Source organism: Pundamilia nyererei, unplaced genomic scaffold (assembly GCF_000239375.1).
Source record: "Pundamilia nyererei isolate P.nyererei 1_Seehausen unplaced genomic scaffold, PunNye1.0 scaffold00087, whole genome shotgun sequence".
NCBI lineage: Eukaryota > Metazoa > Chordata > Actinopteri > Cichliformes > Cichlidae > Pundamilia > Pundamilia nyererei.
The window spans coordinates 1,972,032-1,995,620 of NW_005187488.1; the positions used below are offsets into that span (position 1 = coordinate 1,972,032).

The 23,589-nt window shown below is 44.0% G+C and overlaps 1 protein-coding gene across 1 annotated transcript in view; it reads left to right on the forward strand.

The window, feature by feature from the left end:
• Positions 1 to 23,589, forward strand: part of gli3 (GLI family zinc finger 3) — a 96,292-nt gene that overhangs the window by 69,004 nt on the left and 3,699 nt on the right. The window contains exons 5-15 of the mRNA XM_005738903.1: positions 520 to 725; positions 3,556 to 3,717; positions 7,685 to 7,886; positions 9,528 to 9,747; positions 11,832 to 11,945; positions 12,853 to 12,993; positions 19,664 to 19,813; positions 19,912 to 20,076; positions 20,167 to 20,457; positions 22,340 to 22,733; positions 23,256 to 23,588. Of these exons, the coding sequence (XP_005738960.1) occupies positions 520 to 725; positions 3,556 to 3,717; positions 7,685 to 7,886; positions 9,528 to 9,747; positions 11,832 to 11,945; positions 12,853 to 12,993; positions 19,664 to 19,813; positions 19,912 to 20,076; positions 20,167 to 20,457; positions 22,340 to 22,733; positions 23,256 to 23,588 (2,378 nt within the window). The remainder of the gene's footprint in view (positions 1 to 519; positions 726 to 3,555; positions 3,718 to 7,684; positions 7,887 to 9,527; positions 9,748 to 11,831; positions 11,946 to 12,852; positions 12,994 to 19,663; positions 19,814 to 19,911; positions 20,077 to 20,166; positions 20,458 to 22,339; positions 22,734 to 23,255; position 23,589) is intronic.

Sequence of the window (23,589 nt, forward strand, 5' to 3'; positions counted from 1 at the left end):
AAATGATAAACATTTGTTCAACAATGTGTTTTTAATATTCCTTTCTACACATATATTTTTTATTATTCAAAAAATTTTCCTGTAAAGAAAAAAAAAATATGCCGAAATTTCTAGCTCCATACTTTGGTTCTTGAGTAGCTTTGCATGAGTCACAGTTTCAAATAATCCATATTCATCTCAACCTTGTTCTTCTCATTTTAAGTCAGCTTTTAATCTGATTGGCTGCCCCTCATAAACAGATGTTTTTTAAAGCAAGTTGGTGGGTGCAGGTTTCTGTGCAGATGGCCAGAGATTTGTGGCTAAGATCAACAGTTTAATGATATTTCCTCATTATTACATCATACTAAGCGACTACTTCATCCCTTATTGTATCACTGGAACCCCTCTAAGAGCGTTCAAATGCCAGAAAATAAAGAAAAGCACGATACCACCCCCCTTTATGTGACGCCTTTAGTGAAAACCTGTGATTTGAGTTTGTATCATATGTGTCATGTTATCTTAATATTTTCTTCTCTGCAGGCCTCCTGCTCTGGCGGGCAGTCCAGCTTTCTCCGACATCTCCCTCATCCGGATCTCGCCCCAGCGGAACCCGTCTGTGGGGGCTGAGTCGCCCTTCCACCATCCACACCCCTACATCAACCCATACATGGACTACATCCGCTCTCTCCACAGCAGCCCCTCCATCTCCGTTCTGTCAGCCACCCGGGGCCTCAGCCCTGCAGATGGTGAGTAAAATGAAACATAAACTGATACACGCACACACAACGCATGACGCGTGCACACTCACACACTCAGCTGCACACAGCCCCAGCAGAGGGTGATAAGGCCTCAGAAGACCCTTAAAAATAACGGCTGGAATTGATTACGGAGGTTCGATTGCTATTAGGGGGAATCTCGGTTGCGTGTATCCGTTTAATTCCTGTTCGAGATCAAAAGAGGTCAGGTGAGAGGCAACCAGATCCATCTCTATTAAGACCCAGGGGTTGGCGAGATGCTATCTGAGTGAGGGGAGCGGGTAGATGGGAGTATTATGAGTGTAGCGCCATCCATGTGGGTGGGGGCTCAGATTGGAGGGAGGCTAATCCTTTTGATCTGTGAGTCATGTCGGAGACCTCTGGAGGATGCATCAGTGAGCGGCAGGGTCACGTACAGTTACACCGCACACACGGAGGGAGGGTCGGGCTCAAGTTCACGGTTTGGTGGTGTAAAGGGGGGTGATTCGTATCGCATCCTACTGAGAGCAATATTACATCTTAATATAGATTTTAATTGGGAAGTCAATTGATCTGATGTGTAGCAGTTCATTTATTTTATACCTTATTTCATAAATATATAAAATAAGTCTTAGCAACTTAGAGAAAGAACAAAAATTTTTAAATTAATAATAAACATATTGAGTTATTTTCATCATGATTTTGGTCATATTTTAATTAAAAAAACAATATCTTTTATTTTTATGTAAGATCTTATTTGCCAAACATCTACATTCACCTCATAGAGCTCCAAATGTCCCAATAATCATTTATGGCCCTCACCTTCTCAGCCATCAGCCTTTTGGTACTTCAGCAGCAGCAGAGACCCACTTTAGCCCCCAACCTTGCACTGAAGTGTATTTCTGAAATGGCAAATAGCTGGGACATTTCCTCTGCACCCGTGCATTCGACCTCTTCTCATCCAGGTCTGTTGAAAGCTGTGACTAAGTAACGACCAAGAGTCCCCCCCCCCTCCCCCCTTGCTCCTTTTCGTGCACTAGAGCGATATACTGAAGCCCCGACTCTCTACCCTCCAATTTTCCATTACCGCAAAATAATGTGCGCCGGTCTCGGATTGCTTTAAATCAAAATAGTTTCTCCAACCTACCACATGATCCCCTTTTCACTCCATAATGCTGTGAATTGTGAATGAGGCACCTAATTACTCCTTTAATCAATCCGGTGATTAATTAACCCATCAGCTTTTGTGTTGTTAGTATATCACCGCGCTTACAGGGAGCCTCCTTCAATATGCAAAGATTTTTTTTCCCAGCAAAAAGTACATTTGAATAATGATGAATTAATTAACAGAATCTAATGGAGATTTAAAGTGGGTGGGATTTAGTGCCACCCTCTTGCTGCCACACATTTGCTTTCACATCTCTTTTTTTGTGCCCCCCTCCCGCCTTCAATATTTCTCTCTTTTCTATATGAGACCGAGTTCAGACTTAGGCTCGCCCCTGTTCCTATTGTTGTGCTGGAGCACCCGGTGGCTCACGGAGTCCTGAGGCATGTCTCTGCCTTCCCTACGTTGAGTGCCACACTGACAGCCTTCCCCCACTCCCCCATTTTGCCCCGAGGATCGCACTCGGATGCCAGCGTTTCTGATTTAGAAATTCTGCAAAGCTCTTTTCTGCGCACGGCTCCTGAATGGGACACATTATGGTTGAATGCAAAAGCAAAGCTAAGGCGGAACACTGGAGACAATTAAGAAACTCCCCCCTTCCACTGAAGACATAAAAGCCAGATCGAATTAATTTAGAATTTTTTTCTGCCATTCATTTAACCAATCATGGATGCGTTCTGCAGGCATACAGGCCAGCCTTAAGAGGAAATCTCCTCATACACTGTTTCTTTATTTATTTTCTCTTTATTTCTTCAATTGGGGGAAAAAAAAAAGATCTGCAGCACTCAGTGGTCTGAACCGATTCCGTATTTGCATCCAAAACCACAGTGTTAGTCTTTTCCTCTCTCTTTCTTAGAATATTTGCATACGGAAGCCCACCGCCAGATGTTTATTTTTAGGCTATGGTTCAAGGACTTACAGTACTCTATAACTAAGGGAATGACTTGAAAAAGAGAGACATTGTAGAGAAAGAGAGAGAAAGTGAAGTGGAGGCTGTATCCACATGCACACAGATCTATCTGGGCAGATTTAGGCCTTTTGTTTCCTGCAGAGTTTAAATGTGCAGAGTCGAGGAGCAGGTTGCATATCTGCATCTGCAGCCCCCATGCGCACAGCACACAAGCGCCGTGTTTGGCAAAGGATGCACCAGCCCACATACTCTTACCACACACACATACAGTAAATATATATATTCATGTACACGCTCATGCCCTTTCTCCGGGTGATCAGCACGAAGAGCGAAGGCTGTTTAAAAACTGCATTGTATTGTAAGGCGATCGGTTCTGGTGTTCACAACACGAATGCATCAATCAAACACTAATGCACACTCACTGTAATCTCTGAGCAAGCATCCGGTAATCCCCAGTGAGGCTCCCCACTTCAGGTGATGCTCCCTGTGCAGCTGTTTTGCTAAACTTGATGGTGTTGCTAATGTGCTCATTACTGTTCTGCTGAGCTGATTATCATCTAATGTAAATGAATGCAGACTTAAAACGCAGTGCAGGTGCTCAGCCTGTCATGTTTTTCTAACTCGCTAATAATTTTTCCCCTTCCTTTTGCATCTCTCTCTTTTCCTCTTCCGCCTCTACCCAGCCTTTTTTTTTTTTCCTTTTAAGTGTTTCTTCCGTGGGTGCAGATCAGTTTATGTTTTGGTTACTTTGTTTTCTTCTCCTCCAGCCCCTCACACAGGTCTGACCACAGCTGAGTACTACCACCAGATGGCTCTGCTGGCGGGCCACCGCAGCCCTTACACGTCTGACCTCCTACCGTCAGTGGCATCCGCCGCTGGGGCTAGCAGTGCCAGCGCCCTGCACATGGAGTATCTGCAGGCGATCGACAGTAAGTGTGTCTCTATATAAAACAACAAATAAATATCTAATAATTCTAGGATTACACTAAAACACTGCCTCACACACATTCCCCATTACATACGTCCAAAACTTGTTTGATCTCTTTTTTTTGTTGTTTTGCGTCCATAAGAAATACTGTATTTCATGAACTTTCATTATAAAAAATAGTCAATAATATAGACAGCTTTTTCTTTTTTGGCTTTTATTCATCCACTTAAGCACACTTTATCTGGTTTGCAGTTCACAAAGTTAAAACCCTGATTAAATATAGTTAAAAAGTGAAAGGTTTTACACCACTGAATATTACTCAGACTCCCCCCAAAAGGGGCAGCTTTGTACTTCATCCACACAACCTACTCACACAATCACACTAAACTCTAGTCACCTACAGTGTTGCACTTGAAGGCACAGATCAACAAAGAATGAAGTCTAGAGATAAATTGCAATAAATAGTAAAATACATGAAAAAATACATAAAATAAACAGACAGATTGACAAAGACATTAAAAATGATTTAAAAAATCTAAAGGTTAATCTACAGGTAAGTGATCTAAAAGCGGAGGAAATGAAGGATTTTAAGTGTCTATTTGTTCTGCACTGGGGTACTGGTGGGAGCAGCTTACTAAACTCAGATGACAGAACATAATCAGGGTAAATGGTAAATGGGTGGTTAATAATGTTTTTAATAATTGTTCTTTATCTAAATTTCTGCCTGACCACCAGGATTTTAAAGCAGGTGTTACCAATGGTGCTGAGGCGGTTTCCATTCTTAGCAATTAAAACACTAAACCAGCAGATAAAAGCAAAAGTTCAAAGACTCCTTATTGACATTAAGAGTATAACCTCTGTGATTTACAGTGGCTCTGAGTTTATTGGGAATTATATGTCAACTGTACTAGGCACCAAAACTGGACATTTACAGCGTAAGTGAATAGACGCCTACCACATTCATCCCTACATACCTGCACATTTAAGCATGAGTGGCCCCAGTGGGAATTCAACCCTTAAAACTGCACTTTCATAACTCACCTATCTTGCACTATATATAGATCAACCACAGCGAGGAGGTATCTGCAACTTTTTCCTCTGACATGATTTAAATGAGCTATTGTCTTAATGTGTTCGGCTCAGGTCTGTGTGCAGAGGACTTATGCTAATGAGTTATTTTAAAGTGTAAATAGGAAATTAAATGCACACTGAATCTTAGAAAGGTCGGACAGCCTCACCCCGTTCCCTTTGATGAGAATGTATTTAGTCAGTCAGACGCCGCTTTCATGGAAATCCGGGGTGAAGTTCCCCCCGATTCCTCAGAACAAACTAATTAAAACTAGCCAAACTTGTGCGGGTATCAGAAAATTAATTGCTATTAAGTGGGAATTGGAATGTCCCACCATTCATCACTGCAGAAATCCTTTCTTCTGTGTCACTTTTTAAGATTAATAGACTGAAACAAAACAATTAGGGCCAAATTTAAGTAGAGATGCGGCGCTCCTCACTTTAAAAAAAAATCGCCTGTGATCATTGCTGGTAATAACTCATCATGTTTCAACAATGTGTGTTCCTGCGCCTGAAATATTAACACTTTAAAGCTTTGGTTGGATTTCAGAGGAAAAAAAAAACACATACAAAGAGCGGCGTCTGTCAAGAGGCTTTCGCTGATAATCTGGGCTAGTACGACACTGCAGCTATTTTAGTCAATTTCAAATCAGTTTAATTACCTTCAGAGAGCGCTCTGCTAATGAAACAATGGGCCTGTCCTGCCTGTTTGTGCTCTAATGGGCTATTGTCTATGCTCATACTGCCTAATTAGCACCATAGCTCTCATAGATTACTAAAACTAAAGTCTACACTGCCATAAAGTCTTTATTTGTGGTCTTTATTAGCTGACTTTAATCTCCTTGCTATTCTCCACTAACAGCTGGCTGTTTTTCTTATAAACAGGCTTGCTTTTAGCAGCATTTTAGCATTTTTAACACCAGAGCTGTTTTATGTAACCTGATTAATTGTAGCTATTAATTATATGGTAGCACGTTAAGACTTCCTGTTTGGAATTCATAAGCAGCATAAACATTTCATAAATATTAATAATACATTAAAAGGTAGCTGTAAGCATACAAACATATTTACTGTTATATTACTGCTATAACTCTCCAATAGGCACCTTTAAGTGGAAACGTGTGTGTAAACAGATGAATAACAATGAAAACAGCTTTTTAAATATAAAATACATCTTAGAAAAAGTTATGATGTCTGACGCGGTGAAAATTAATAAACCTTTTAATGTCCTTTACACTCTAGCTGTCTAAAGCTACATTACTGTTTACTGTAAACTGTGTATTAAATATTAATATACCGCTTATTTATGAGAAATGATGGAGAAAATATAAAGTAAAAATGTAGTTTTAGCAAACAGCTGTTCACAAACAAAGAGATTTTGACCAGATTACTCGTTTATATCAGCGTCCTTGGATCTCTAAAATCAAGTTTATATCATACTAAAAAGTCTATATTCATAAAATCCCTCTCATGTGGCCCTCAGGTGTGTTCGAGACGGTTCAAGCACAGCTTCGGAGCCACGTTTTATTTCCACCGCCAGTCAGTCTTGCCCGTCTGAACCCTCTCTGGCCGTGAGAATTAATGACGGGGCAACTAACCAGCCACCCCGTCCATAAATCAAGAGGAAATTAGAGGGACAGTCCCGCAACGAGCCAGCACGTTTCTGTCTCGGTCTTCCCCGGTTGGCTGATTTATCATTTGGGCTGTGCATTAATAAATACCACTCCCATGAGATTTTGCAGTGTTGGGACACAGACCCATCTCATCAGCTGTATTCCCCCCCACCACCACCAAACACCACCACCCACCCCTTCACCTAATTCACCACAAGTAGACGCTTTCCCTCTTGCTCGCCGCTCTTGCTTGCGTGGAGTGTCAGCTGGTGTCAAATTTAGGACGCGCAAAATCAGATGTGCCATGCGGTGTTCCTCGCTGTGTTTAACAATGTGAAGGACCCCCGTCAGAAACACATAAAAAAGATGGCTTTTCCATACAGTGACATTATTAAGGCCGTGTTGCTCTCCTTACATGGCCTGTGTTTGCCAGAACACCACTGCTGCCACTGGAGCAGCATCCACACACACACACGCGCACACACACACACACACTGTGATTACCATGTGAATGGAGCGTTCTGTAATCGCTGGATGTGTCAAACGAGAGATGGAGCATTTACGTTTGGGAGATGGATGGATTGTGGGGGACGTAAATATGGAGGGGGGTTATCGGGGCTGCCTAAGCTGGTTTTGTTTGCCTTTATAAAATAACTCAAAATGTTTTATTTCCAAATCTTGAGTCACAAAGTCATTGTGTCAGTTCACGCACAAAGCACGACATCCCCTTTTTTTTTCTCCCCCTCCTTCCATCTCCCCCTGTTTTTCTCTGTCTTGTTTGTGACATCTCCATGTGAAAAGACAACAAAAGTCATGTTTTAATCTCTACCCGTGGCTCATTGTATGTGCGCAGAGAATGGTTGCGCCGTTTCCGCCTTTTACCTTTTCAAACCCCCTTTTTCGTATTTCCAGTCAACACTGATTGCATTTGAATAACGAGTCAAATTGGACTTGATTAAATATTACCATACACAGTCGGAGCATTTCTCCAACATAAAAGGCATGTTTTCTCATAGATGAAATGCAAGCAGTGCATCAAGTGACAGCCGAATACTCGTTCAGATGAGCCTTTTGTCTGATGATTGACAAAAATGTCATCTGTTGGGGTTAGATTAGGTTAGAGTTTGGATGCAAAAAAAAGTGTAAAAACCAGCAAATGCTCGTTTCATTTCAAACATTTTCAGAGTTTAACTGATGCTCGGATATGGGTGTATTTTTAAGTGTACCGGTCTTTCTAAACCCAGATACTTGGCGCTCAATCTCAACCTCTTTCCTCATCCCCCGCAGGCTCTCGTTTCCCGAGCCCGAGGCTTCCGTCGCGACCCAGCAGGAAACGCCCTCTGCCCATCTCACCCCTCTCTGAGCACAGCTTTGACCTGCAGACCATGATCCGCAACTCGCCCAACTCCCTCGTCACCATGCTCAACAATTCCCGCTCCAGCTCGTCTACCAGCGGCTCTTACGGTCACCTCTCGGCTGGGGCCATCAGGTAAAAACTGCCCTGAATGTTCTTATAGCTCCTGATTAATCGTTTTATTTGTTATTAGAATTTTGAATGGTCTGATATCTTTGTATTGTGTGTATTTGTGTGGAAAATGTGGATGGTGAAGAGGAAAGGGAAGTCTAATTAAGGACAAGTGGAAGTTATAGTGCTTTTCTATTCAGTTGTAACACACAAAGTGCTTTCATACAAGCCCGATTCACATGTGCTTTTCCCCTGTTTTAACCCAACATTCAAACTCTGATAGATGCATTGGGCTGACTCAGGGTTCAGTATCTTACCCAAGGATACTTCGACATGCAGTTAGGAGGGATCAAACTAGTAGACAAGCTACTATACTCTTGGCCTACATTGATTGACTCCCATGAAAGGAATTGTGGGATTGACCCATAATAGGGACTAAAGATTTTGACCATTACTTTAAAAGTAAATCACTCAGTTGTGAGTCACTTTTGAAGAAGGGCTTTGTGCATTTGGTTCTTTCAAGGTGGTCATTCTGGAACTAACATGTGTCAATAATGAATGAATGGATGGAACAGCTGACTCTCCCCAGGGGGAGGATTAATGCTGTACGTGGTGTTTCCGATGCCATCGATGCTCATAGTAAAACTCCATAAAGTTCAATAGGATCAGTGTGTACAACAAATGTGTACCAGAAGCGTGGGGTGGTGGGGAAATAAGTGTGTACGTATCGTCCATGTCAAGGCCCCGCGTGGGTGACGATCTCCCAGCCAGCCAGTCAGCCTGCCTCCCCGGCGGCTCGTGTCAGTCATCCGGTGCACCTCACGGAAACATCACATACATCACGCCTCTGTAACCGAGACTAGCAAAGGGAAGCGAAAGAGCAGAGTAGAGAAGGGAAAAGGAAAGATCCATCGCCCCACCCACAGCCATTGATCAGCAATCTGTAAGAAGAGCCTGATCAATCACGCTGCACACTCAGCCACTGTCCAAGTGTCAGGGCCCAAATAGCCAAAGCCAACAGACTGATGAGTGATATGACAAGCGGATGGGCCCCCAAATGTGTCTCGGCTCATTGATTTCCACTCGGCTCGTAATAAGATCAGCAGAAATATGGGTCGCAGCGAGAGCAAAGCGTCAGAGCACAATGAATGGAGGCCTGTGCTCGGAGCCACACAGATCTGTGTTTATTTGGAGGTCCGTCAGTGGTTATACAGACCCCAGGAGAGGTTCTGGGTCGCTTCTGGCATTTTTATCATCCACAAAAAGTTAGCTCAGGTTGCAGGTTAAGAAGCTACAGCGGGGGAAAAAACAAACTCTGCTGCAGTAGATAAAAAATAATTTACATGGCTATAAGATACACCTCAGATTATTTATCGTGTGTATCATTTGCCTGGTGGAAGAATGACATACTGCCTTACACAGACCACATGATAATTCACTGTGTTAACAAGCTGAACATTCATTGGCAGGGATTTGTCGACGGTCCTGTGGTTCCAGCATTACCGCACCATCTCCTGTCAGATTGTCCTCAGGGATTGAGGCGCTATCCAGAACAATCCATTTACTCACTATCTTTCCCCCTTTTGTGCCTCATTTCTTTTACAGCTGATTTTTTTAGTGAAGTAGTTTAGTGAGGATTTTTTTGTTTCCCCCTGCTCTCTCCAGCCCAGCATTAAGTTTCGCCTACCCTCCGACCCCGGTGGCTTTGCATGTGCACCAGCAGCTGATGGGCCGTCAGCCGGGCATTGTTGGCTCTGCCTTTGGCCACAGTCCACCTCTCATCCACCCAACACCAGCCTTTGCCACCCAGCGACCCATGCCTGGCATCCCACCATCTGGACTCAGTGCCAGCGAGCGCTCAGTCATCTCCAACGACTCCTCGCAGGTGAGAGCGATGGCTAGTGCCTCTGCGATTCATCATTGCAGGTAATAGATAGCAGCGTCTATGCCAGCCACATCTGAGGGAAATGCAGCGAGCTAAGGTGGTATAGGCAGGATCCCCCCCTCCATGTGTGCTTCTCCTGGGAGTTTCCTCCTACTTGTGTTGTCTCTTGTTTTTAGACTGCCGAGCGTGGCCCAGAACCCGCCTGCAGCAAACAACAAGGGGCTTGTTAGCATAGAATCCCACTGCTGACTCCATTAATCACTAGAGAGAGAACAAGAATATAGAGAGGGAATATTGACATGGATGGATGGATCCAAAGGGACTTTTTCCTCTCATTCCTCAGCCCTTACTGTATGTGCGGGCCTGCATTTGAAGTGAATATTCAGTGTTTATTACCCATCCTCCCTGCTGTGTCCCATGCCTCGAATTTTATGTTATCACAAATGAGGCCTCATTCAAATCGGGCACACCAAAATTGCCTTTTCCCTTTTGCTAGAGTCAACAGAATATTGCTTTGAGGCCACAGCTGAATATCAAATATTGGACAAATGCTGAGGAGACTGAGAGAACGGAGAGTTCTGTAAAACACTCCAAATTATGGGAAAAAACATTTTCAGGAATAGAAAGTCAAAGAAGAACTTGCCTGTTTTTTTCCACCAGAAGTTTAAAAACTCTTTGTTAATTCTTTTATTTCTTCTAGCTTGATATGTAACAAGAATTCCCTCTAGGGCATATTTAAGCCAGGGCCAAAGTCAGGTCATTCATTGGTTGAATTGGTTCATGTGTTTTTTTTTAATTGCAATGATTAGGGTAGCTAATGTGATACACTGAATTGCATTGCTTTTCATTAGCTCGGTTAAAGCTCTTGTCTGGGACTTGCAGGAATCGTTAAGGTTCAACCACGGTTGTTTTTTTTTTTTTCAGGCTGATTAAGTAAATGACTGATTGACTTATAAGCATCGCATACATTTTTAATAATACCATAAAGAATAAAACAAAAAAATATATATGAGGAAATGGAAAAATATACAGTACTGTGCAAAAGTCTTAAGCCAGCCCCCCCTCATTTTCTTTGTTTTGCTAAGAAAATGGTAAATAGGTGCAATTATTTAACTAAATATATATGCAAACACACATGGAAATAGAGTATTCCAGGCAAGAACACGATTTATACAATTCTAATGAGCTTTTATCCTGAGCTCACTTTAGCAAGCTTTATTGTGATTTCTTTAAGTAGTCTTCAGGAGTAGTTCTTCAGGCTTCTGGAAAGTAATCCAAGGCTCTTCTTTGGATGGTGGATGCCTCTTGTTCTGTTCTCTGATGAGATAATTTCACAGTAATGTTGAGGTTTGGGCTCTGGGGAGGCCAATCCATGACTGATAGTGTTTCGCCAGGTGTTTTTCTATTCAGGTATGCATCACTGCACTCTCAGTGTGTTTAGCATTATTGTCATACTGACAGGCATAATTCCTGCTCCCTAACACCACTGATTGAAATACAGACAGAGCTGCCACTGTGTTTTACAGATGGCTGTAGATACTGGACCATTTGTTAAATCTCTTCCATACATAATAGCAATGATTTGAACAAAAAAATTACATAAAACCTGTTTGTACTGATTTTCAGTCCAGTTGTTGTGTAATATGACAAACCTCAGGCTCCCCCCCCCCCCCCCCCCCCGTTTTACTTCCTCAAGACTTCAAGACTGACTTCTAGAAAGCCACGATTCCTCATTTCTCTTGAGGCTTCATGTGTCTTTGCTAAGCTGTCTGTAATGTGTAGACACAACAGTGGCTCATTATTTTAGTTTGGCACCTAGTGGCTAAACAAAGGAAAAAAAAAACACTGAAAATGGTCAGGCACAAGGACTGGACTGAAAATCAGTGAAAAAGCAGCCAATGTCCAAAGAAAGGCTTTGAGAGACCTTCAGAAAGTCTGGAGAGCTACTGCTCGTGACCAGTTTAAAAAAGTCTGAGCAGATTTTTGTACAGTATAGTCTTTATAGTTGAGACAGTGACACTTTAGGCTCAAAGAAATACAATCTAATAATGTAATCATGTAAATATTCAAATATTTCTTCACAGGCAAAACCAACGAGTGAATCCGCTGTGAGCAGCACAGGAGACCCGATGCACCACAAACGTTCCAAAATGAAACCAGAGGAAGAATTGCCGAGCCCGGGCGTGGTGAGCATACAGGTGGGAGTCACCCGCACTAACTGCAAACATCAAAATTAGCTTTCATTTACCGACTCAATAGGTATTTTTCACTTATATGAGAACTCCACACATTCTGGGGAAAAAAGGAAGCAAATTACTGCAAAATCCCACCAGCTTGATTTTATTTTTAAGAATAACAAGCCCATATAGCTGCTGGTCACCTGCCAACATGGCTACAACAATAGGCAAGCCTAACAGCCACAGTTTAGTGTTTATTTACCTGCATCTGGCTGATTTTCCCTTTTTTCCCCCTCTAATCAGTTTCAGTTTCCGAAGCAAAACTATTCATTGATCTTCGGGACACTGGTAGGAAATTGTTTTTGCTTTGGTTTAATCTGAATTTAAATGGCTGGGGTAAAGAAAGAGAAGTGTGATAAGAGTAAGTGTCTGCATCTGGAGGAAAAATCTTACGGGGGTCGATTCTCAGGCAGAAGAAAGAGCCTGAGGTGTGCAGTGGAAGCCCGGGCTCTCCTCTAAAGCCGTCTCCAACTCCCTGCTCTACTCCGGCATCTAGCTGTGACAGTGAAATATGTCTGGGCTAATAGAGCAGCCTAGGGAAGGAAGAGGGGGTTAGATTCCTCAAATACTCACCCCAGTCTTGTCGTATAAAAACCACCAAAACAGAGAGGGGCTTTCAGCGCTACATTTCCGCCCTGTACTCTTTTCTCCCAGGCAGCCAGGTGAGGTCAGCTGTGCGGGGGCACTGCGGCTACACCACTAACCAATAACCTTCAAGGCTGTGCCTTTCATGTGAAAAATGGCTTTTGTGACAGGTTTACATGGACGGATGTCAGGAAGAGGAAACGGTTACTTTTGCTTTCTAACTTTTATCTCAGCATGTTGTGCCGATGATACTGATTGTTGTGCTAAAACTTGTTTTCCTCAGGACAATCCCGACGGTATGACTTTGGTGAAGGAGGAAGGGGACAAGGATGAGAGCAAACAGGAGCCAGAGGTAGTTTACGAGACAAACTGCCACTGGGAAAACTGCTGCCGTGAGTTTGATACGCAGGAGCAGCTAGTACAAGTGAGTAGATTTTAAAACCCACTAAAAATCACAAGAAGTGTTCAACAAAATAACTATAAATGACCTAATATGAAAACAATTTTTCGTTGCAGTCTCACTGTGCTCATACTGTCAGTTTGAGTCACAACAAAAGGGTCATGAGTTCAGGAAAAAATCAGCTTAGCATTTTAACCAAACGTGGAAAGCTATTTGTGTAAGATACCTGATAATTAGTATTTAGTAACAGAAATAAATGCTACAATGTCACTCACAGACTTTTGTAGACTGTCATATTATTTGACAGGTAATGCCTGTAAGCAGATGTATGAATATGAGTATGTACAGTATGTGGACAAAGGACAAGATTTTTATTATTGGAAGCTTTCTGGCTTCTGTCCACAGAGAACGTAAAAGAGAGTTGGCATGTGTGCAAAATGCATTGGATAAGCAGATGGAAACAGAACCCAGCAGACTAGTGAACAGATTCCCTAGTTTTTGTTAGTATTATCTTACAACTTGAAGTAGCTGAGGTGATGCCTTTTTCATGGTAACACAGGATAGCGTTGCATAGGTATTCATATTTGGGGCCCACCTCTAGTGGCCATTCAAGAAACTGCAGGCCTGGAAGTTGCTGCTTGGATTGCACATAACTCCTGGACACGCAACTAAGCAACTTAGTCCCAAAAATGTTTAGTATTTCGTCACATCAACTAAAAAAGTGTTCATATGTCAATGTTGTGGCCTCACTGGAGAAAATTTCATTGTCATTTGAAACTGCCCATCCACCTGCAGCCTTGGACTTGCATAGACTGTTGTTGGTCCGTCAGCCAGTGGCAGAGAAGAGCGATTTTATAACACAAACTGTGAAAAGTGACCATTGCCGCCACTGTCTGTACATTTCATGCTTCGTTTTTGGATTTTTATTTTAACCCATCAGCATTCGACCAGGCCATCCTCCTCCAGCAGCACGGGAGTATGTTTGTAATGGGTGAAAATCCCTCTTTGTATCCTGTCTGTACAGAAATCCATACGCAAATATTTGCAGTTCTATTAATTACACATAATGTCACTAAACTGTGCTCAGAATATTTGCTTTCAGTCACTTCGACCGCTTTTTTTTTCTTGCTGCTGTTAAGCAAATGGCTGCTATTGCACTCAGGTGTCATTCATGGCTTACTATTGGGAGAGAAGTTTCTGCACTTCTCTGACAGGAGCAGCTTGTCTTGCAGGTAACAAACAGCGAGACACAACAGGGTGTTTGCATCTGTAAGACGCAGCAGAGCTACCACCACCAGTCTGCTTTTTTTGTTTTCTATGCTGTGAGAGGTTTTTGCTTTCCCTTTTCTCAAGCTCAGTACGTCCTAGCACAATCTACAGAAGCTGTGCTATTTTGGACAACGCCTGCTATCAGCCAACAACTTCTGCCTGCGTGTTTGAACACCAGCAGCAGCTGCAGCAGGGTCGGAGCTGCGGGCATCGGCTGTTGCTGCCGCTGGATAATGCTTTTGGAGATCCGTGGACGGTGGTAATGGGCTCAGAAGCTGAAAAGCACATCACACAGCTGAACGGTGCAAACTGATTTGGAGGGTTAAGCCTTCCAGAGTGAGCTTTGTGTATTACACTGACTTGGCCGAACCCCCCCACCCAGCCCTCCGGTCTGTTATCTGAACTCTCACACAGCCCGGGAGATGGATGGCTCTCATCGTCTTGTGCCCGAGGGTTCGCTGTAAAGCTAAATATTAATGACATCACGGCTGTGTCACCCCCGCCACGGCTGCTCACACTGGCACCATTAGCTTTGGCCCGTGAACAGCTCGGCCATCAGCTAAGTCGAGGAAGCAGAAGTTCAGAGCGAGCGATGAAATTACAACAATAGAAGGGGACGGTGTGCGTGTGCGCACGAGACACACATCTGATAGAAAGATCCTCAGCTCTCCACAGCTGTCTACTTGCCGTCTTGACATTGCAATCCTCAGCCGCGGTGGTAACCCCTATCTATAATTGATATCCTCAGCACGGAATGGGCTGCCTCCCGTGTTTGAAGGGCTCAGCTCAAAGGTTGAGGATCTTGACAACTTCTTGCCCCGTGTTTCAGGGGGCGGGGGGCGAGCGGAGGTGGTGGGAGAGGAGGTGAGAATGGCCGATTATTAGAAAACCTTACCCACATCCACCCACCTTCTTTAGTCACACCAGGTGGCCACTCGAACAAAGCCGTGTCCTCTCATTCCTCCACATATACTATCCGGCCTAACCCCGCCAAACCGCTCTTATTATCAGATCGCCGTGTAGACACACGCTAACAAAATCCTTATTAGTTTTCCATTTTTCCATCCGCCTCTCCAGCGTTTGACTTTTTGATATTACGTTTTATTTCTCATTTTCTATGCACATGCAGATATGCTGAGAGATGCCAATAAAAGTCTTCGCCTACAGAATCCCTGCCCTCTAATTCAGCAGAGCGGACGGGAAAATGCTCTTATCTCTCCGCACCCCCACCCCCCTCAGTAATAGGATAAGTACAGTATTTGGACCACAGTGGCTCTTCTCACACATTGGGGAGGGGTTTGGGGGCTGGGGGTGGAGGGGGGGGGATTTCCATATAACTAAACAATGGAGCGTCCCTTCCCCCTGTACTTGTCTTCTGAAATGGCTTTGGGGGAAAAAAAACATGATGAGGGGGAAAAAAGCCTTTTTCTCCTTGGTTGTAACTCTTTCAACCAACACAAACTTTCTACAGCGACTGTGTTAAGAGTCGCCGTCATACCGTAAACGCCTTTTAAGTTTTAAAACTGGCGGCTTCACTGATTCCAATCCCCCTCCCTCCTTTTTCTTTGTGGTTGGCCTAATTTTAGAATTAAGCCTTTGCACCACCCTCATTGCTCTCCACCTTGTTCAAAAGCACTCCTGCCGTGCTCTTGATGCATATTTTTACACTCTCAAACGTGCTTTCACCATGACACGCCACGGCGTTCCTTTATCATCTGCGTTTAAGCGCTCTCGGTGCCACCGATAAGATAAACATCAGATCTGTGCAATTTGGCTCACTTATCTGGCCTACCCAGTCAGCAAAAGCGAGGCGGGCGTCAATTTTCGTTTGCTGTATTTATTTCATTTATTACATTTCAACTCTTTTGTACCTCTCCCATCTCACTCTCCCCTCAGCTACACATTCTTTTGCTTCCCCATTTTTTTTTTTTTTGAGGGTGGGGGTGACACAAACCTCTCCCTCTCTCATTTTCTCTTTCATTTTCTCTGCCTCCCCTCTTTCCCCCTCAGAGGGAGTACTTTTAAAGATAAGGCCTGGTGGCTTCTTTAATGTCTCTCTTGAAGTAGGATTTTTTTGCTGGGGTTTGTCGCCAGAGATGTGAACCCCACACTCCCAAAATTCCCTAATATGGCCTTGCTGAACAATCTTTTATTTTTTCATTGATCTATTACCGATCCTTCACCAATGAGAAGTCTAAAATCAAACTCTACGTTGTTGCTGCTATTTAACACTGAAAAGGTTTTGAAAAAAGTGGCTTTAAGGTACTTGCATATAATGCAGTTTTACTCGATGATTCATTTTTTTACCCTTCAGCTTTTTTCCCTATTCAAAGCCTGTTTATTTTAGAATTACGTGAAAAAATAGGTGATGCTGTACTTAAACCAATTGTGGCTTCTGAATTATTTCTCTCTCAGTATTGCAGGCAGGCACAAATAGCAGGCTTGTTTTGGAAGATATGACAGACTTTAAACTGGGGTGTCTGAAGAAGTTGGTGGTCTGCATGCGTGCGATTTTTTTTTTGAGCTAATAAAGCCTTTTGCATCCTCCAGAGCCTACTGTTATGTTCCAGGTCAGCTTCATAGGTGGCGCTGTGATGTCCTTGTTCTTAGATGGGGAGCTGCCTTTGCTCAGCCGGTGTGCACCCTCGCTGAGGTGACTGCTGCGCGCCTCCCCAGTGTTAAAGGGAGATAAACGCAGGCGCAGTCTGAAGGCAGTCCCCCACACACCCTCTCCCGCCTGCTGGCGCAGGCCTTTAATTGGTAAAATGCAGATTTTTTTTGATCAGGAGAAGGATTAGGCCCCCTTATCTGTCTAGAGTATCATACTCTAAGATGAAAAGAGTGTGCTGAATTACACATGCCAATTCTGGCTCCCTCACTTACTCTCTTCCCTTCCTTCACTCACTCATTCCCACCCCCCTCACTTCCCATTTACTTCCTCCCTCCTTCCCTCCCTTCTTTGCCTTTTTCGTTCTCGCTCCCCCCCCCTCTCTCTTTACACAATGCACTTCACCAACTGACATCACAAAGGAACATATGATTTATTAGGCAGCGCTTGATAAAGCTAAACGGTGTTGCGGGTCCCACAGCTTAGTGAAATTGCCTTGTAAACAGGCCCTCTTTTCATGCACGCTTGCATTCTAATGCGTGGAGGCTATGTCCCAGAGAGGGTTTGATAAGGAGACATGGAGATGGATACTGAAGTGGGGAACGGCAAAAAATGAAAGAAAAAAAAAAGAGAGAGTGGCTTGATCCTGTGTTTTAGTAATGCATATAAGACGTGAGCATTTGAGTATTTTATGGAAACAAATCATGCTTTTTAAATTTATTTTATTTTATATATATATTAGTTATTTTACATATTTTGTTTACATGAGTTGGAGTGTAAAGCAATTGTGTATTTTCGGGTTATTTATGTTTATTTTAAACAGTTGTTTGAACCAAACAAGGATATGGACCAAGAAAACAGTGCCTGCACCTCTGTGTGTGTGCGCGTGCACCTCATATGTCACAGACGGCTTCACTGTCCCCCGTGTCCGTGTCCCTTGCGTTCCCCGTTGTGCGACTCCCTCCTAAATCCATCTTGGTGGCGTTTTTACAGTTGTTGGCCGATAAGCTGGCAGGGGGAAGATGAATAACCTGCCGCGCCGGCGCTATCAGCACCTGTTTGTCGATTTAGCCGGCCAACGGGACCTGTCTGCTCAGCATGGAGATTATTGATTCAATAAGAATTGCCATTAGATCTTGCCATTAGGTTTCTCGGCGGCCCTTCTCCCCCGTGCTGCCTGTCCCCCTTTTTGTCAGCCCGGAGGCTCATGCATCACGCCCGTCAACGACCTCCTTCGTTTTGTACAAACAGAGTGTGACTGCGTATCCATCCGTGTGTGCGAGCGCGCACTGCGCCGTGCCATCCACCGGCATGATCCAGCGCCGCGGCCCTTCTCCTCATCGCTCTCAGCCGGCTGATATTGAACGCTGGTCACAACAGACCGATCGCTTGCCACCGGGGTTCCCTCACGGAGAGGAAGAAAAAGAGAAGACGAGTCAGGTTTTTCCGAAGCTCGGACCAAGGTGGGGGAGAAGATCAATCTTGGGGAAACTTCGCTAACGTCCATGGTCAATCAGGCTCCAATCATTTCCCCTGGAATTAGTCTTGTTTTGTCACTTTAAAATTAAAAACTGTCAAGTGAGAATAATGGCGGTTCCTTGCCGATATATTAGTGTCAATTTTACTCTTTGCTTTTGCGCTCTGCTGTTACTGTTTTCACTCATTTGTTGGTACTCATCCTTTAGTATTGCTGGGAAGGGAAAGGCTTGGGGTCAGAATAAAAGAATGATTTTAAGAAGCGCGGCGTCTCTTTGATGTCATGGTCATGCTTGCGCTTGGGGTCATGATCTAGCCAGTGAGCGAGGAACTGAGAAGGTACAAAGATGACATTGTCAGGGCAGCTTCATGCCTGGAGGGTAAATGACCCTGGGTACTTTATCTGCTTTGGTCCTGCATGTTTTATAGCTCGACAATCTTGGATTTCCCAGAGATTTAAGAGCGTTCAAAGTCAAGTATGTATTCATCTCCCTTCCTCTGTCCCTCCTCGTTCACCCTAAAGGTATAAAGAGTCCTCTCTGCTGCTCAGGAATGTAATAATGCTGGTTTCTTTCAGTCAGGATATTGTCTGTCTCTGTGGGTTTAAATTGCTCTCGGATAGACACTTCAGAGGCCACCACACACTGTTGTCTCTGAAAGAGAGCCAGATGTTGACTTCTTCCCCAGAGCGTCTACATCTTCACATCCCCCCCGCCTCCCCTTTTCTCTTTCATTCCTCTGTAACTTAGGCCACTTATCCCATTTTAGAAGACAGTTTGTGAGGAAAAAGAAAAAAAAATGGAGTAAAAGGGAAGAGAGAAGGGGATGGAGCAAGGGAAAGGTGGTACTTGCAGATATAATGCTTGGCTGGAGTTGTAAAGCCCTCGCATTTCAAACGCCTCGACTGAACTTTTGATTTCTTTCCCTATCCCCTCACCTCGCTCCCACCTCCCCCGTCTTCCTAAGCCTCAGATTGGAAGTTGCCACGGCAGCACAACTGTCAGCACTTGTCATGGAGGGGCGCGAGCCCAGCGTGATGCGAAGTGACAGGGTTTTATTTGAAAATCCCGTTCAGATCGGACACCGAGACTCACACGTCTGCCTTTTCTTTGCCTGCTTTTATGCAGATTTCAATACACTGTGAAAAAGAGAAAGACTGTAGAGGAAGGAGACTGAAGAAATTAAATGGAGATTTGCCAAAGGAAATATTATATTTCCCTCTATGTGTTGCAGAGGGGAAAAAAATTGCTCAAGCTGAAAAACAAATACGCTCGACGCAAAGTGACGTTCCACTTCTCACGAGAGCGGTCCCGTTTTAAATTCTCTCATCTTCTTTTGCAGCACATCAACAATGACCACATCCACGGAGAGAAGAAGGAGTTTGTGTGCCGGTGGGAGGAATGCTCTCGAGAGCAGAAGCCCTTCAAGGCACAGTACATGCTGGTGGTCCACATGCGCAGGCATACTGGGGAAAAACCGCACAAGTGCACAGTAAGGGACGCTCAGATAGACTCAGCTGATGTCACATTATTGCGACGTTTGTGGTAAAAAAATGTGATGTGTGAGTGAAACTGTCTTCGTCTCCTCAGTTTGAAGGCTGCACCAAGGCCTACTCTCGTCTGGAAAACCTGAAGACTCACCTACGCTCCCACACCGGAGAGAAACCGTACGTGTGTGAACACGAAGGCTGCAACAAGGCTTTCTCCAATGCATCAGACCGGGCGAAACATCAGAATCGAACACACTCAAATGAGGTGCCAACAGGTTCTTTCACACATTCAACATGCCAAAAAAAACAAAGAAAAACAAACAAACTCAATGTTCGTCTCTCGTCTCTCTCTTAGAAACCGTATGTCTGTAAAATCCCGGGATGCACAAAACGCTACACAGATCCAAGCTCCTTACGGAAGCATGTTAAGACGGTACACGGGCCGGAGGCGCACATTACCAAGAAACAGCGGGGCGATTACCCGCGCCCGCCGCCCCAGCCCCGGGAGCCTGGGGGGAACGGCCAGGGTCGCTCGCCAGGGCAACTTCCGCTGGGCGGGTATACGGACCAAAGGGAGTACAACCACTCTACCTCAAAACAGGACGATTGTCTGCAGGTCAAGTCTGTCAAGACAGAGAAGCCCATGGTAAGACTTCAGCTTTTGTATCCTTCTTGCCGACTCGCATGTGTTTAACTTCATTTTGATTCCTGCACTTTAACTTTCTAACATTCTGACTACTATTTACTTAAACTTAGTGAATGAATGCCAAGTATTTAGGTTTGATGTAGCATTTAATAGGGGCCATGCACGTTTAACACCATAATCTTCTAATGAGTACATGTTTCCTTCTATCCAATGCTTCGGCATTTCTCTCCTTGCCTTTCTAAGGACAGTGGGTAATCAGGTGAGATAGGTATCACTTTATATTTTATTTGTAAAATATTCTCATGTTCTTTGCTCATCGTCCTATTTCCCATCAAACGTTTAACATCCTGTCACAACTGCTCCACTTGTTGACTTTAAAACATGCCAGATGGGTTCCCATTCCTGGTTTCTCTCATCCCTTAAATTCGTAAAAAGACTGTTGTTCTTATTGCATTGTACGACACTTTGATATTGACCAAAGGCATTGTGTTACTATAAGCTGAGAGCATGCCTTTGGGGAGAACTGCAAGGGCACTGAAAGTAAGCTTGATACTGCTCAGGGCTGCACTGTGCAGCCAAACTTAATCACTAGTAAACAGGATCAAAAGCACTAAACACTATTTCAACTTGATGCCAAAAAAAGGATCTCATTATTCCCATCTGCAATGTAATCTGTAACATTCCATTAAATAAAATCAAAAAACAGTAGCTCAAAAAGATATTTGACTATTTTATCCAGATGTGGTCATATGAGAGGAGTTTTTGATTCGACCTCTGTTACAAAAAAGATGCTTGGTGATCCACAGACTATGTGATGGTGGTGATTTCTGTTCCATGTGTACAATACTCGTCTGCTTCTCATGCAGCACCACAGCTGAGCAGACCGTGTTAGGGTCCAGTAGATGTGGTCACAAGTATTCTAATAGATTTCTGAACAGAAAATAAACAATGACTCGGTGATGTTCTGTTTTCAATATACGTCTAACATTTCGCATCCGTACAACTATCGGCTAATATATACAAAAGTCTTAAGTTTCCTCTAATTGTTTTATATTTTTCTATGGAAGTGAAAATAGGTGCATGTAAACATGGAAATACAGTATACTGGGCAAAAACAGACCACAGATATTCTTCAACACAACCTGAACTCTCTCTGGTAATTTTCCAGGCTTCTTGAAGAGCATTCAAGGCTCGTCTTTGAATGTTGGTTTCCTTTTGTCCCATTCACTTACAACATGCTGCATTGGCAGTGTGTTTTTCAGTCACTGGCATGCGGAACAATGAAACAGTTACCAAGCAGATGCTTTCCAGATGTTATTGCATGGTCAAAGAAAATCTGATGGTACTTTTCTCTATACTTTCGTGTACTGTTTTTTTAGAACTGGCACATTTTCTTTTATCCTGCACACCATGCTGAGATATGCTGATATAAGTTTTTGCCTAATAGCTCTTTAGGAATCAACTTGTTGGGGGCAAAAATGCTTTTTTATACAAATATACAAGACTTTTGCACAGTACTATAGACAGTGGAGATTTTATACACTGAAAGTTTTTAGGTTGTATGACTTAAGGTCCAACTTTCTATAGACTTAAATAAACTAAAGTTTTTTTCCCCCAAAAGATTAAAAGTAACTTTCACACAATCATTACACACACACACACACGACTACAGTTGTGTTTCATAATGGTTCGTTTTCATGAATAATGATCATTGTCCAACATTTTAGAGTGCATGTGCATTTGTTATCATTTGTAACGCTTTATATCTTCACCTGTGTAACCTGGAGTCATTGTTCCTAACTATTTAACTAATATATTGATTTTTTTTCTCACTTCTCTTCTCCTATTCTTATTCTTCTCTTTCTTTCCTGGCGTGCATCAGACGTCTCAGCCAAGCCCTGGCGGTCAGTCTACATGCAGCAGTGACCAGTCCCCCATCAGCACCTATCCCAGCAGTGGAGTCCAGCTTGCTGTGAGCGCCGGACGCTCGCCAGGGGAGGGGCTGGAGGAGGACGAAGAGAAAGAGGAAAACGAAGAGGAAGTAGAGGAGGAGTGTGAGGGTGAGCCAGCCCCCATCATGGACTCCACTGTCTCCACAGCTACCGCGGCCATGCTGACCCTCCAGGCGAGGCGAAGTATCGGCCGCCCTCTGCGATGGATGGAGCACATCAAGATGGAGAGGCTGAAGCAGGTGAATGGAGCGCTGCCCAGGCTGGGGCCCCTGTCCCCTACACCGCCCCCCAAAGCTTCTGCAGTACCCAACATGTTGGGGAAGGGTAAGGGAAACGTTTACATTTTTAAATGTCATTTTGTCCATTTTATTTGAAGCTCAAATGGGATTGTGAAGATTAAAAAAACCCTCTTATAATGGAATGGTTTAAAGACATGGTAGTTAAAAAGCACCTGTAAACAGAATTCACACCTCACCATGACCGTGCACACAAATCACAGAGATAAATTATCCTGAATTTCATCTTCTGGCTGAAGGATTCAGGCAAAACAAATGCTTAAAATTTACTGTTCTGCTGGAAAATGGTATCAAGACCATATCAAGCTGTATATCATATCAGAGAGAATAGCATGTAATGTGATGTTTCATGGCCCAACTGCTGCCAGTTGTCTGTGGTAACATCTGTTTGAAAGATCTCTCCACACTTACACTTAACTTATTTGGCTTCTTCTCATCATCTTTGACTAATATCCCGTTTTCACCACACTTTTTTCCCCCCTCCCCTCGTTTCTCTTTATCGTGTCCAAACTTTTCTCATTCCCATCTCTTTGTCTGCGTGTCTCCCCAGGAACCTGTCTGGGCAGGCAGTGGGGGGTGTCTGCCCCTCAGCCACCTGCTCATGCTGAGCTGGGCAGCACAGAGCTAACAGTGCTCAACTTGCTCAGAGACCGGCGTGACAGCAGCGGCAGCGCCACCAGTTCAGCCTACCTGAGCAGCAGCCGGCGCTCCTCCGGCATCTCCCCCTGCTTCTCCAGCCGTCGCTCTAGCCAGGCTTCCCAGAGCGAGGGCACGGCAGCAGCCGCCCACCACCGCCGCCACCACAACCTCAGTTCCACCGACTCTTACGACCCCATCTCCACCGATGCCTCCCGTCGGTCCAGTGAAGCTAGCCAGTATGGAGG